The 15,615-nt window shown below is 40.2% G+C and overlaps 1 protein-coding gene across 1 annotated transcript in view; it reads left to right on the top strand.

Moving 5' to 3' along the window:
• The window catches only part of M1AP (meiosis 1 associated protein), an 80,338-nt gene that overhangs the window by 7,522 nt on the left and 57,201 nt on the right, over positions 1–15,615 (top strand). The window contains exons 2-3 of the mRNA XM_056118922.1: positions 4,992–5,177; positions 9,506–9,674. Of these exons, the coding sequence (XP_055974897.1) occupies positions 4,992–5,177; positions 9,506–9,674 (355 nt within the window). The remainder of the gene's footprint in view (positions 1–4,991; positions 5,178–9,505; positions 9,675–15,615) is intronic.

Here is a 15,615-nt window from a genome sequence, read left to right as displayed (position 1 = left end):
CACGGCAGAGCCTGGCAAGCTCCCCGTGACGTATTCGATATGCCAAACACAGTAACAGCAAAGTCTCCATTGGAGACGTTACTGGGCCCACTCGAGCAAATCGACGAACAACGGGAGGGCGTTTACTTTACTTTACTCTTTACTTTTTACTTAAATCTAACTTTCAATGCATTCTGAGTTATTTTAAACTGCCTAGAACAAGAATATACTGGTACGGGGTTCAGAGATAAAACACCCTCTAGAGTATAAACAAATCTCTACAACTAATCAATATAAAAACAAAAATAGGGCCAAACTGAATTCATTAGTCCTTACACATTTGTCCCACTCCTTGCACAAAACTTAACAAATTGACCAGATATTTCTTCAGTCTGCACCTTGTTACCCACTCAGATTATCTAACGCAGAAAACTTGAGTTTGTGGTAAAATAAATTATAACTAAAAAATAAAAATTACAGCTGAGTTTAGATGGAGAAGTGATTATAAGTTCCACATTTCAACTTAGAGACTTTTCAGAGCACATTCGAATCTTCCACGATGGAAATCCCTAACTTCTCATTCCAGAGAAGGGGGGGAGGGAGGGAAAATTAGGAATTTAGCTGCTCAGACTGTATATTGCTAGTAACTGCAGAACCCCAACTTCAGTACCACACTTCATTTTTCTACTACTCATTCTTGTCATCTTTAGCTAACAGCTCCCCATAGATCCACAACCTCACCTTACTGATTTTGTGCTCAGTTCTACACTACTTACTTTGTTGCTGGATGGAATGCTACCGAGATAACTCATGAGGAAAAGAGCTATGAACAATACAAGACTTTCTCTAACATTTATCAATCTATCATCAATCTTTGATATAAAGAAATTGTTTCTTAGCCAAATTATATGAGCTCTTCAGATCCTAAGCAATCAATGTTTCTGCAAAGCTTGCATTTTTAAATCACTTCCAGATCAAAATGATTAGGAGAGAATTCCTGAGAGATCAGATTCCATTTAAAAGAGCCATAAAGTATAGCTGTATTTTGCCCTGCTTCCTGTAGAGCATGTTTCAAATGCTGCAATCGTTTAGATGAACTGAGTGCATGATTCCCTGTAATCTGGAAGTACGTAGTCTTCTACCTTGATCATTTGATTTTACTTGTCAACCAGTAGAGTTTCTATGCAGAATTGGTCTTATTATCCAATTATTGTAAGAAAGATGGCTTAATTTCAATATTTCCAAAACCACTTCATTTGGCAAAATTTTCCGGTACTCAAATAGACAGCACTTTCTATCTTATTAGATAATTTCCTTTACCTAAATGTTATTGTTTTCCCTTGGAAGAGACATAAGAAAATCATTCTGTTTCTTTTTTAAATTTTAACTTCAGCAGACATTCTAAGCATTTTGTTTTCATTTGCAAAATTAAAATGCACTTGGTGTCTTATTTTCATAAAGAATTATGTTCTAATTTTAGAAAATCTAAATGCACAAAAGTATAATTTTGATTATTTTAAAGTAGGTTATTAGAAACACCCTTTTATTATTAGCTCCTCCAAAGCACTACCCAAGCATCTCATTACCTGATATCGTTTAAATATCATTGAGTCAGTGAAATAACAGTTGGCTGTGAGAAATAGAAATCTCAGAACAAAAGTAACATAAATAGAAGTTTATTCCTCTCAAGTAAGTTTAGACAATCAAGGGATGGTGTGGCAAATCCTTCTGTAAGGAGCTATGTTCATTTTTGTCACTCCACCATCTTTTATGCAGCATAGCTACTAATTTTTTTGTTTCTGGGGCCACACCTGGAAATGCTCAGGGGTTACTCCTGGCTCTGCACTCAGGAATCATTCCTGGAGGTGCTCAGGGAACCATATGGGATGCCGGGAATCGAACCCAGGTCAGCCACATGCAAGGCAAATGTCCTCCCAGCTGAGCTCTCGCTCCAGCCCTAGCTACTATTTTATGGTCCTCATTGACCACACTTATGTCTGTGTTTCATCTAGAAAAAAAGAGAGAGAAAACAAGAGCAAAACTGCCTCACCTTTTAAAAACACTTATCAAAAGCTGCAGTGAAAAGGAGTCACCCCTCCACTTCAGAAAAAAGGCAACTACTTCATCCTTCCTCCAACAGACAATGAGATTTGATTTCTACAGAGAATCTCAATCCATGGCAATACTAACCAGGTTTAACCTCTTTGGAAAACAATATGGCACCTTTTCAAGAAGTTAAAGATAAAAGTACTATATAATCCAACAATTCAACTCCTTAGCGTCTATCTCAAGACATAAAACACTCATTCAAAAAGTACACGCACATCAATATTTATTGCAGCACTATTTACAATAGTCAAGATTTGAAACTAACTCCCAAAATGATTCCCAGAACCAGATGAGTAAATAAAGCAATTGTGGAGGCCAGAGCAATAGTGGAACAGGTACAGTGATTGCCTTATACATACATGGCTCACCTGGGCTTAATCTCCAGCACTTCATATGGTCCCCTGAGCACAGCCAGAGGACAGTGGGTGTGACCCCAAAATCCAAAAATAAAAAAGTAATTATGTTATATATAATATATATAATGCAGTGCTACTCAGCCGTAAGAAAAGATTAAATCCTACCTTTTGTTACAGTTTGAATGAAGCTATATTATGTCAATTGAAATGAGGGAGAAGAACAAATGCTGAATGATCTCACTCATGCGTGGCATATAAAGAAACAAAGAAGGGAACGAATCTATGCTGAATGAAAAAAAAAACTTTAGTCTCTGGTAACAGAACTAAGATTACCAAGGCAAGGGAAGGGAACAGAAGGTGGGGGTCTGGGGGATACAGGGAAGACAACATTAAAACTACTGTAGAAATATTATTTTTTAAGTGCTCCCAGTGGGACCCAGGATGACTCAGTAATAAAGTGTCTTCCAGGCAAAGGGCTGGATGAGAATTTAACCACACTGAACCTCTAGCTATTTGAGAAACTGGAAATTTTAGTCATTATTCTAGACAGTCATAATTCCCAAGTAAACATTGACTATTTTATTACCTACAGAAAGAGATTAGATATCAAAAGACAATGAGAAATGTCTCTCACCACAATATAAATCCTCCCGGAAAAAAGTAATGAGATGATTAGAAGGCCCAAGAGAACTGAATCCTAACACATTAGTAGGGAAGTCTAAGGAAGCCCTGAAAAGGCTTTGGAACTGACAGAGCCAAGTATTTCTGTAGGTAAAATCAAAGGAAAAGTATAAAGTAGCAAGATAACTGAATATCTGTTTCAAAAGCAGATTGTCCTTCAGAGTCGCCCCTCCACTTTAGAAAAAAGCAACTACTTCATTCTTCCTCCAACAGAAAATGAGGTTTGATTTCTACAGAGAATCTCCATCCGTGCAAATACCAAGCAGAGTGAAGGAAGGAACTATTTACTTAAAGAGAGAAAAGAGTATTTTTTTTTGTTTTTGGCCCACACCCAGAGGTGTCCAGGGCTTACTCCTAGTTTTATGCTCATGAATCACTCCTGGCAGTATTCAGGGGATCATATGAGATGCTGGGAATCAAATGCAGATCAGTAGCATGCAAGGCAAATTCTATTCTTATTTTTAAGAGATATCCACATTGCTTTTCATAGAGGCTGAACCAGAAGACATTTCCACCAGTAGTGAATGAAGCTTCTTCTCTTACCACAACCTCACCAACACCATTTCTAGACTTTTTGACATATGCCATTCTCACTGGCATGAGATATATCTCATTGTTGTTTTGATTTGCATTTCCCTGATCAGCAGTGACAATGAGGACTGTTTCATATATCTATGGGGCCGTCTGTGTATCTTGTTTGGGAAAGTGTCTGTTCACAGATATGCACATTCTATCACAGCACTGGGTGCCCCAAGAATCATCACCACCAGAATTGCACTTAGTGCAAGTGGGTGTCCTGGGAATTGAACTCATTGCCTCAGACTTGCAAGGTAGGCACTATTTACCTCAGAGTCATCCCTCAACCTCCTAATATCAACAAAAGATTTCCTACCAAAAATTGTATCACATTATAATAAACTGTAGGAAAATTAACATGGAAATATAGATTCAACTAGAAAAAAGGGAACAATATATTTTATATCTATTAAAAAGAAAAACATAGGGGCCAGAGCAATAGCATAGCAGGTAGGATTCTTGCCTTGCACATGCTTGACCCAACTTTGATTTCTGGCACCACATATGTTCCCGGAGCCCACCATGAATGATTCCTGTGCTCAGAGACAGGAGTACACCTGAGTACAAAAGATGTGGCCCCAAAAAATAAATAAAATATATGTACATATATATTAAAAATAATTTTAAAAGAAATGAAAAGAAAGAAAAACTGGACTGAGGAGATAGCTGAGAGGGCTTGCTGTGCATGCTTGTCCCCCACCAGGTTCAGTTCCCAGCTCCAGTGCATACTGATAGTGAACCCTGAGCACCTAGCCAGAAGTAGATGTGACCCAAAAAGAAAATTTTAAAAAAGAAAAAGCTTTCTTGTGCACTTTTTAAAATTAGTAACATCAAGTTGCTGCAGTATTTTTATTATAAACTTTGGGGTTTTTTTAAAGTGATGGCTATTTTAATATATTGATATTTAAAATATGCCAGAAATGACATCCTTAGAAACTGCTTACTCTTTAAGATCTAGACAGCAATTTAAAGATGTATAAGGAAGCATATTATTCTTTAGGTGCTACGTGAGAAATGTTCAAAGATTACTTATCTATACCTATGGTTCATTTATTTTCACAACTTTCTTGACAACTTTCTTCTCTTGCTGTATCGATTAAAGGTTCTCTTTGGGTAAGAATTAAGTCCCAATTCTTAGATTTTACCCGAAGACTCAAGCAGCTTTGAAATTAAGAGGACAAAAAGGGGAAAGACTTCTGGGGCATAGTTTATAATGAAGTTAAGTGAGTCATTTTATTTGAGACCAGGGTAACTAAAGATGTATATTTTTTATTTGTGTTTTCTCTGCAGCAAGTGAAAGGAAACTTTGCTAGGCTTCAGGCCTGTATCTCTGAACTTCGCATGCTACAAAGAGAAGGTTGTTTCAGACCCCAAAGCACTTCTCTGCAGGTGGCAATAGAGGATGGGCTCCAGCAGTTTAAAGAGTATAGCAGATACGTGCCCACAGGTGCAGGTCTGAACTACACTTGCTTGGAGGTAAGACATACTGGCTTCAAGCTCTAAGCCATGTTACCCATTTCACTCCACTTCAATGCTTCATTATTTAATTATTTATCATCCTTATATTGTGCTCTTTCATAAACATTGAACATAATTTTATTGTTTTGGTTTTTTGGGGATTTTGTTTGTTTGTTTGGCTTTTGGGGTCACACCCTGTGATGCCCAGCACAGGTTACCCCTGAGTCTGCTATCTGAAATTACTCCTGGTGGTACTCAGGGGACCATATGGTATACCAGGGATCAAACCCGGGTCAAAGACATGCAAAGCAAATGCCCTACCTGCTATACTATTTCTTCAGCCCCTTGAATGTAATTTTCAAGTATAGACTTTTGGCCCTCTAGAGGCAGAAAACTTGTTTTTCCCCTTTCTTGTATGTAACTTGTGCAATTCTTACTGCAAAGCTAGGCATAGGAGGAGCTCTAAAAATATGCACTGGGAGGGAAAAAAAAACTATTCTTTGGGGCCAGAGAGATACTGCAAAGGGTAAAGCACTTGCTATAGAGTCAGCTTCAATCCCTATTCCAAGAACCTCCAAAAGTGACCCCTGAGCACAGAGCCTGGCATAAATCCTTAACCACACCAGAGGTGGAAAAAAACACTTTTTTGTGAGGCAAGATAATTTTTATTGAACAAAGCTTAATTAGAAATGTATGAGGCAAAAAAGAGGGGAAATAGGTATACAAGAGAGAACATGGACTCTCTCCAGAGTGAACTAGGCAAGCAAAGGAGCATAGAGACAAGCAAATGAGGTATGTATTCGGGGAGAACATGGGTTTGAAAAACAAGAAAAAGAGGAAAACTTTTTTAATTAAAAAAGTTAAAATATAAATTGAAGTGAATTATAAGGAAAAACTGGAATCAGTATAAAAGCTGCATATGCCATTTGTCTCAGATCTCTGGATTTTATATAATAAATGTAAAGTTTACATTTATGAAATGTAATGTTAAAATATTACATTTTAATATTTTCTGGGTACTTTTAATAACTTCTAATTATTTTTTATTTTATTAAATCATCATGCTCTACAAAGTTATTCATAGTTGAGTTTTAGGCATACAGCAACTTCCTTCCACCAGAATTCCCTGGTTGTCCCCACCCCCACTCCTCACCAAACTGCCACCTTGACAGGAACATTTTTAAGTTTGGTTGTTGAAATTTGTATCTGTTTTCAGTGTTGTTTCTCTGTGGTTTGGATATTTAGCTATACTCCTCCTTTACATAACCCATGTACCAAAATTCCCTTGACCCTCTGCCTCCTGTTGCTTCCTGTCTCTCTCTTCTTCTCCCCTCAATTTTATTCCTTATCTGTCCTTCTCCTCCCTATACTCTGGGGCCAAAGGTGATCCAGGCACCTCCCCTTTAGAATATTGCATTCCCTCTTTCAGTTATCCTATGTACCATATATAAGTAAGATCATCCAATGTTTACCCTTTTTCTGATTTACTTCATTTAACATGATATCTTCCAGTTCCATTCATTTTGCCACTAATTACATGATTTAATCAAAGGATTTAGGATTATTGAGTGTGGGAATTATGGCTCAGTTGTAGAACACTTGCCTTGTATGTGTGAGGCCATGGTTTCAATTCCTGATACAACAACAAAAAATAAAATGAAGTACCCTCCTAAGAATTTATAATTATTCAGAATCAAATTTTGGTATCAAATTGAGCAAGGGGATGAGTAAATGTACAAATGTTAAAGTTGTTGAATTTCTAGTGCCAATCTGAGGTAATCTAAAAAGATAAATAAATCATGACTGACTACTTCATTAAATCTGCATAAGTGTAAATTGAAACACTTTTAGAGCCAGGAATATTGCTCAAGTTAGCACATGCCTAGAAAGCATAAGGCCCTGTGTTTAATCTCTCCCACGTCAAGGCCTCCCCGCACTGCTGGCCCTGCTAACCCAAGAAGTGCTGCATCACCCACCTTATAAATCAGGCTCATACCACTAGACTACACATTGCCAGGAGTGACAATGCATTGCCAGTTCCTCTAAGTGTGACTGAATATAGTTCCTAAAAAGAGGGGGATACTTTTATGATCCAATAATCTCAGGAATCCAACAAATGAATTTTTTTTTCTTTTTCCATTTTTTATAATTTTATTTATTGAATCACCGTGAGAGCAGTTACAAAGCTTTTGGGTCTAAGTCTCAGTAATACAATGAAACACCCGTACCTTCACCAGTGCCCATTCTCCACCACCAAAAATCCCAGTATACCCCCATCCCACACCCTCCCTCTGCCTGTGGGGCAGATGATTTCTACTTTACTCTCTCTACTTTGATCACATTCAATATTTCGACACCAGATCCACCATTATTTAAGGTTTTACCCCAACACTCAGATCTGCTGAAAAGGCAACAATAGACAATTTGTGTTCTATTGCTGGTTATGAATAACATATGATGTCGTGTGGCTGCAGTAGGGCCATGTGGTTTTGAAATTCTGAAATTTTAACACTTAAATCTGGAGGGATTTGTGCCAAAAGCCACTGGGTTTAGAGATCTGCTCCTGAGTCTCTGGGATCAAGGCCATTGAGCAGCTTGATGAGGAGCCAGAGAGGCCGTTTGTGGGCGATGACTTGGGGTCTCATTAGGGTGGGGAGGACAGGCCCGGCTCCACCTCCCCCCCCCCATCCTGTGAGACCCAACAAGTTTCGTCACTGCGGGCCCAAGCCTGACTGTTCAATGGCCTCTGGAGGATGACAGCCACCAAGTTGCCAAGAGGGATCAGGGGGAGGGACAGCACCCATTCCCCCCTGGGGTGGCCCGGCGACAGTAACCTACTGCGGGGTCCGGACACATTTCTGCCAAAAGCCGCTGTGTTTCGAGATTTGTTTCTGAGTCTCTGGGATCATGGCCGTTAAGCAGCTCGATCAGGAGCCAGAGAGGCCATTCGTGGGCGATGACTTGGGGTCTCGTTGGGGTGGGAAGGACAAGCCCAGCTCCACCCTTATCCCGTGAGGCCCTGTGTGTCTCGTCACTGGGGGCCCAAATGTGACTATCCAGTGGCCTCTGAAGGATGGCAGTCACTGGGCCGCCAGGGAGAACAGGCCAAGGCACGAAACCTATTCCCACCTGGGTTGGTCCAGCACCGGTAGCCTACTGTAGAGACCAAACGCATTTCTACCTAAAGCCACTAGGTTCTGAGATTCGTTTCTGAGTCTCTGGGATCATGTCCATTAAGCAGTTCAATCAGGAACCAAAGAGGCCTTGCCTCCAATTATATAGCTGAGCGGGAGGTGGTTTGTGGGTGTGTGTCTCACATACCTAACTTTTGGCCATTTACTTTCTTGGTAAACTTTGCCCCAAGTTTTCGGGGTCTTGCCAAAGGCACAGCAGCAATTTTGGGGTATCTGGAAGTCTGCAGGCGCCATGAGGCTGCTGATGCACTCACCTCACAGGTACAGATTGACCTGCTGGTGGCACCATACCCCCTAACAAATGAATTTTAAACATCAAAATTTTGTTTGCATCCTGCAGCATTAGTCAAAAGTGTTTAAGTGAAGACATTTTTTTTATATATTTACGTTTTTCTGTTTTAAATTCTAGACCAAACTTGAATAAAAGGGGCTGGAGAAATAGTTTAACAGATTGAGCAACTGCTTTGCATGCAGGATTCCTGGATTCAATTCCTAGCACCGTATAGTCCCCTGAGAAACAAGAATGACTTTCTGGCACCTATCTGAGCACTTTGAGGCTTGGCCCCAAAACAAACAAAAATCTAGTAATAAAATATACAATGTATATATTCAGGTGGAATGAATAAATTATACCAAACACCTCAGTATTCCTTCAGGTTAGACATATTGGTTAAAAGTAAATACATGTGGAGTCAAGCAATCAAAGAACTGGCTTGCTGTATCCAGATGAGCAAGTAGAGAAATCTCCGTAGAAGCAGCACTTGAGAAAGGTACATAGAATCTCTCTGATTCAGTACAAAGTTAGTGAGTGAAATGTAAAGGTCCTGCCTCCTTTATTTTATCAAAAACTCAAATTGTTTTTGAGCAACAGATATTGCCAGTGCTCTAAGCAGTGTTTAAAAACAAAAACAGGGATGGTTTCTCAACTCAATACTTTCTGGTTAAGGTATAGTCTCTTTGTAAGACTCCTATAATGATTTCTCCTATCAGAACTCGTCAAAAAAAATTTGACTTGTAATTTATTATTAAATTCTCTTCTGTGTCTTTAAAATAATAGCCACTTCTACAGACTTTTGCTGTGTTTATCCTCCTGTTATGTTCCTCACATCAGGGAAACTAGTAGACTACATTGATCCTTGGATTTATTTTCAGATTACTGTTCTGACTTCCCATCCCAGAAAGGAAGTTGTCAAACAATTGGAAGAAGGTTTAAGAGATACAGACCTACTCAGAGTCAGGAAGCTTCAGGTGGTTGAAATCACAAAAGGAATTCTAGAGTATGTGGACTCGGCATCCCCTGTTGAAGACTCCAGCAATGATGGTAAAAAATAGTTCAAAAAAATAAGGAAAAAATACTTTCTTTTAAAATGCTTTTTTTCTTTCTTTGATTAATCTACTATCTTGATTTACTCAACAAAAACTGAGAACTTACTATGTGCTAAGCTCTGTATCTGATTAGAACTTTCATGATTTCTAAGTAGGTAAGTACAAAACATATACACATGTAACATCCTAAATCCTAGTCATGACACTTCAATGGATGGTTTTCATTAGTACTTTATTTAAAAAAAATTGGGCCAAGCACAGTTGTGCTCAGGGCTTACTAAAGCTTGGTTTCACTGTAGCTCTGCCGTGATTATGGTCACTCCCTAGAGTGTACTATGTCCCAAAATTCAATTAATTGATGTTTTGAATCCTTCCAAATTTGATTATTACTTATGTTCACTGAGATTGGTAATGCCAACCTCAGTCACACAGAAAGTTCTTTGTGGATTATAAGGTTTTTATTTTTGGGAAGAGAGACCAACTCAATTTTTTATTTTTATGTATATCAGACTTCATAAAATAGATAAGTAAATTATAAGAAAATAAATACTAAATCTATAGATTTTATAAAATTACCTTTGTTTGTTTATATATATTTCTGTTAGCCTTTATTTTGAATTTTAGGAGAAATTTCCAGTTACATATTTCTTTTTTAAATAAATAGATTTTATTTGGAGGTTTTGGAAAGAGTGAGAGAGTAACGTACTCAAGAGAGAACATGGGCTTCTCCAATGGCAGAGAGAGAGCCCCTACACACATCCTAGCATTAGACAGAAAAGCATGAAAGTACACATCTCAAGAGGGGAGATGCGCGAGACACATGTGCTCAACCCACATGTGCTCAGCCACGTGGGCGCAAGCAGCACAAGGGCTCAGGCAGCATATGCGCCATATTTTTTTTAATATTTTTGACCTAATTTCAGTCCTTAGATCTACAAATTTAGACACGTTTTTATTATTTTATTATTAACACATTTACTGATACTAGCTACTATTTTTTTCTTTCAAGACATTTTTCTCTTATAGCAGAATTTATTCCTACCTTAATCCTAGAGCTGAACTTTTAAATAAAATCTATTCCAACTTCCAAAATGAAATGTTTCCAAAACTTCAAGGTTTAAAATTTAAATTAAGATCAGTAAAATATTGGAGCCAGAGAGACAGTACAATGGGTGAGGCACTTGCCTTGCACCTCATGTGATCCCCTGAACGTGCCAGAGCTAATCTCTGATCACAAAGCTGGTAGTAAAAAGTAAATAAAAAATAAAAATAAATGTTGAATAAAAAAGGTCAGGAGAACGTGCTTTGCATGTAAGAGGTCCAGGTTTTATTCCCAGCACTGCATGGTCCCCTGTGCAGTGCCTCAGGAGCACCACTTAGGAGACCCTCTCAAAAATGCTAAGAATTTTAAAAAGTAGTTTTTAGTAGATCAGAAAAATTATTTTTCATGACTTTTTATGTTCTTAAATGTTAAATAAAATAAGCATACTTAAGTGTTGGTGCTCGAAGCTCAGCTATCAGGCTACTTGAATTTTTGCACTATTTGATCCCAGTCACCACCAGGTTTAGTCCTATAAGTACTACTGGGGTGGCCCGGGTGGTGCCTCGTATCACAGAGTCTGAGTACTGAATCTGCAGGCCCAGTTGGTCAAGTTATCTATCAACAGGAGTGGCCCAGGGCCTTCCCCCTAAACAGTGTTTCAGAAGCCTGTCCTGCAAATAAGAAATATTTCAGTGATGTTCACAGGAACTTTTTTTCTAGATTTGTGGTGAGTTTATGTTTGTTTAATTTTGGTTTGTTCTGAGGCTGGGGCCTACTCCCTACTGAGGAGTTACTCCTAGAGGTTCTTAGGAGAACACTCAGTGCTAGGGATAAAACCCAGGCCTTTCTTCAACAAAGCATGCAGACTACTCTCTCTGAGCTATCTTCCCAGTTCTTAGCGTTGAGTATTCACCATATTTTTTAACTTCAGTGACCGTATATGCTAATGTGAAACCTAAAATATTTTAGGTATAAAAAGTAATAATTCCTTCCCCCTCTTATCACTTTTAAGAGTCTGGAGTAACCTTCCCAATATCCCTTTATATAGATATGCACAAACTCACTTACATGTATTTTGGGGTGGGAGAGCAGGTTTGGACCCCCTGGTAGTGCTCAAGGGCTACTCTCAGCACTTATGTACTTACGGGTCATTCCTGTTGGTGTTCAGGAAACCATATGGAATAGGGATTAAACCCAGGGCTCCCACATGCAAAGCATGCACTCCAATGCTAAGCTATCCCATATTTTAATTTTTAGGGTTCTTTTTTATTTGTTTGTTGGGTTTTGTTGGATTTGTTTTGCTATACGGGGTAAAGGGGAGGGATTGGGATTGGTCCACAAACCAGCATTGCTCAGGGATTACTCCTGGCTCTGTACTCAAGGATCACCCCTGGAAGAGCCCTGAAGATCAAATCCGGATAGCAAATTGCAAGGCAAGTAAGTTCCTTGCCCGCTGCACTAGTTCTCTCATCTTTTAATATTTTAATGGAATCATGATACATTATATGCTGCAAACTTCTTTGTATATTTCATGGCCATTTGTGTCAATATATATTGAGCTGTCTCATGTCTTTTACTGGCTGTGTGATTAGAAAGCACACCTAGCACTGCTCTGGGGCTGCTCTCAGCTCTGTTCAAGGAAGGAGGGGGAGTTTCTCCCACTGGTGTTCAGGGGACCATCCAGGAATCAAACTTGAATCAGTCCATTGAGCTACCTGTCCACCCTTGGATACATGATTGTTTTGCATCCCCAGAGGTGCTGGATAATGGTGGGGGACAGTAGAAGCCACAGTGCAATTGGGTGACACTCTATTCCCTCAAGCAACATTGATTTCTAAGTAGGTATTGAGTAGTTTTGTTTCTAAAAAGTAGGTGAGGGGGTATGGTGCCACCAGCAGGTCAATCTGTACCTGTGAGGCGAGTGCATCAGCAGCTTCATGGCACCTTCAGACTTCCAGATACCCCAAAATTGCTGCTGTGCCTTTGGCAAGACCCCGAAAACTTGGGGCAAAGTTTACCAAGAAAGTAAATGGCCAAAAGTTAGGTATGTGAGAAACACACCCACAAACCACCTCCCGCTCAGCTATATAATTGGAGGCAAGGCCTCTTTGGTTCCTGATTGAACTGCTTAATGGACATGATCCCAGAGACTCAGAAACGAATCTCAGAACCTAGTGGCTTTAGGTAGAAATGCGTCTGGTCTCTGCAGTAGGCTACCGGTGCTGGACCAACCCAGGTGGGAATAGGTTTCGTGCCTTGGCCTGTTCTCCCTGGCGGCCCAGTGGCCGCCATCCATCTGAGGCCACTGGATAGTCACATTTGGGCCCCCAGTGACAAGACACACAGGGCCTCACAGGATGGGGGTGGAGCCGGGCTTGTCCTCCCAACCCCAACGAGACCCCAAGTCATTGCCCACGAATAGCCTCTCTGGCTCCTGATCAAGCTGCTTAACGGCCATGATCCCAGAGACTCAGAAACAAATCTCGAAACACAGCGGCTTTTGGCAGAAATGTGTCCGGACCCCGCAGTAGGTTACTGTCGCCGGGCCACCCCAGGGGGGAATGGGTGCTGTCCCTCCCCCTGCTCCCTCTTGGCGACTTGGTGGCTGTCATCCTCCAGAGGCCATTGAACAGTCAGGCTTGGGCCCGCAGTGACGAAACTTGTTGGATCTCACGGGATGTGGGGGGCGGGGGAGCCGGGCCTGTCCTCCCCACCCCAACGAGACCCCAGGTCATCGCCCACGAACGGCCTCTCTGGCTCCTCATCAAGCTGCTCAACGGCCATGATCCCAGAGACTCAGGAGCAGATCTCGAAACTCAGTGGCTTTTGGCACAAATCCCTCCAGATTTAAGTGTTAAAATTTCAGAATTTCAAAACCACATGGCCCTACTGCAGCCACACGACATCATATGTTATTCATAACTAGCAATAGAACACAAATTGTCTATTGTTGCCTTTTCAGCAGATCTGAGTGTTGGGGTAAAGTCTCAAATAATGGTGGGTCTGATGTCGAAATAGTGAATGTGTTCAAAGTAGAGAGAGAGAGTAATGTGGAAATCATCTGCCCCACAGGCAGTGGGAGGGTGTAGGATGGGGTTATACTGGGATTTTTGTTGGTGGAGAATGGGCACTGGTGAAGGTACGGGTGTTTCATTGTATGACTGAGACTTAGACCCAAAAGCTCTGTAACTGCTCTCACGGTGATTCAATAAATAAAATTATAAAAAATGGAAAAAGAAAAAAAAAATAAGGTGGAGTTCATGCACAATTCAATCAGCTAATCAGTGGCTGAATAAATAGCAGTACTCCTACAAAAAAAAAAAAAAGTAGGTGAAGTAAGTTTTGGAACCTCTAGGTTATACCATGGTTCGTTTGGTCACTTAATATTGATCAATTCAGTTTATTGCATTTCATGATGATAATCAAAATTTACATACAGTGCTGGGTTTATGGGCTTATAACCAGCACTGTCACCCATGGGCCTATGCTAACAAAATCCTGTGCTTTGGATATATTATCTTAAAAATCTTAACTTTATCTTTAAATTGTACTTTGTCAATGAAGTTTATTGGAACAGTGGCGTGTGTGCCAGGGGATTAGAGCCTCAGCTCACACACCCCTACCTCCTGCGTCATTCCCCACCTCCCCACAGTCACTTCTCAGTCAATATCTTCCCAACTCTGGAGTTCCCAGCCTTCTCCTACCCAGTGACCACTAACATCCTGCCAATAAATCCTACATAAATCACACAAATCACCCATGAATTACCTATAATTCTGTATACTTCATAGAACAGAAAATATTATAATGAGTTACAGAGAAGTAGAAATTAGCTAAGCAGGAGCTGTAGAAATGGCACTCCAAAAGGAAACCCAGAATCACAGAAAGCAAAATACAACTCTCAGAGAATCCCATGGTTCCCTATAACATAAATTTGACTATAAGATAAGCAAGTATTAGCTGAGGATATAGCTCATGATAGACAACATATGACCTTGACTCAAAGGGACTTGACATCACTTTCCCTCAAGGCAGTACAGGTAGGTCCCTGGGTGCTCCCAAAAGCAAACTACTAGGCCCATACCACACAAACTACTAGGCCCAGACTGAGCATTACAGGGAGTCCCCTTAATTTAAAAAATAAAAAGGTCAATCTATACAAAGGTTATATAGGTCCCCTAAAACCACAAGTACCTCCAAGAGTGACCCTTGAGCACAGAGCCAGGACTATCCCTTAAGTACTTCTGGATGTGGTCTAGGTATCTCCCCCCAAAAAAGAGAAAAATAACCAAGGATTCTGTAAAGGGGGTTGGAGAGCAGGTAAGGTACTTGCCTTACATGATGCTAACCCAGATTTGATCCCCAGCACTCCATGTGATCCCCCAAGCCTTCCAGAAGCAATCCCTAAGCACAGAGCCAGGAGTAAGCACTAAGCACCTCCAGGTATGGCCCCAAAACAAAATTAAGTAGGTGGGAGAAGTCATATCTAAAGCAAGCATTAAATATAGAAAAGTCATGTATTCCCTATATTCATTCTAAGCTTTTTTGGATTTCATGCAAAGGATTTTTGTTCTGTTTTAGTTAAGTAGAGACTCCCAAATTATAGATGAGAGTTTCTAAGCCATTTGTAATTTAGCTGACACTCAGATGATGGTTTGCCCTCCTGAAATCCTTTTTGGCTATATTTGACTTCTTTGATTCTGCATACAGAGGTGCCTTCTGTTCTGGTATTATTCATCTGTTCCTGGTCTATGTGGATAATCTTCCAGTTCCCCAACTCCTAATCAAGGCACAGGTTGGCAACTGAGGTGTGCTTCCTGTCAAATTCTGGTGCCTGTAGGTCCTTGCAGCATCATGAGACGCCCCCTTTGTTCTGGTCAAAGACGGATGAGGG

This window comes from Sorex fumeus, unplaced genomic scaffold (genome assembly GCF_029834395.1).
Source record: "Sorex fumeus unplaced genomic scaffold, SorFum_2.1 ptg000003l, whole genome shotgun sequence".
Classification (NCBI taxonomy): domain Eukaryota; kingdom Metazoa; phylum Chordata; class Mammalia; order Eulipotyphla; family Soricidae; genus Sorex; species Sorex fumeus.
Note: the sequence above shows the minus strand (reverse complement) of the source record. Positions and strands in the feature narration are given on the sequence as shown.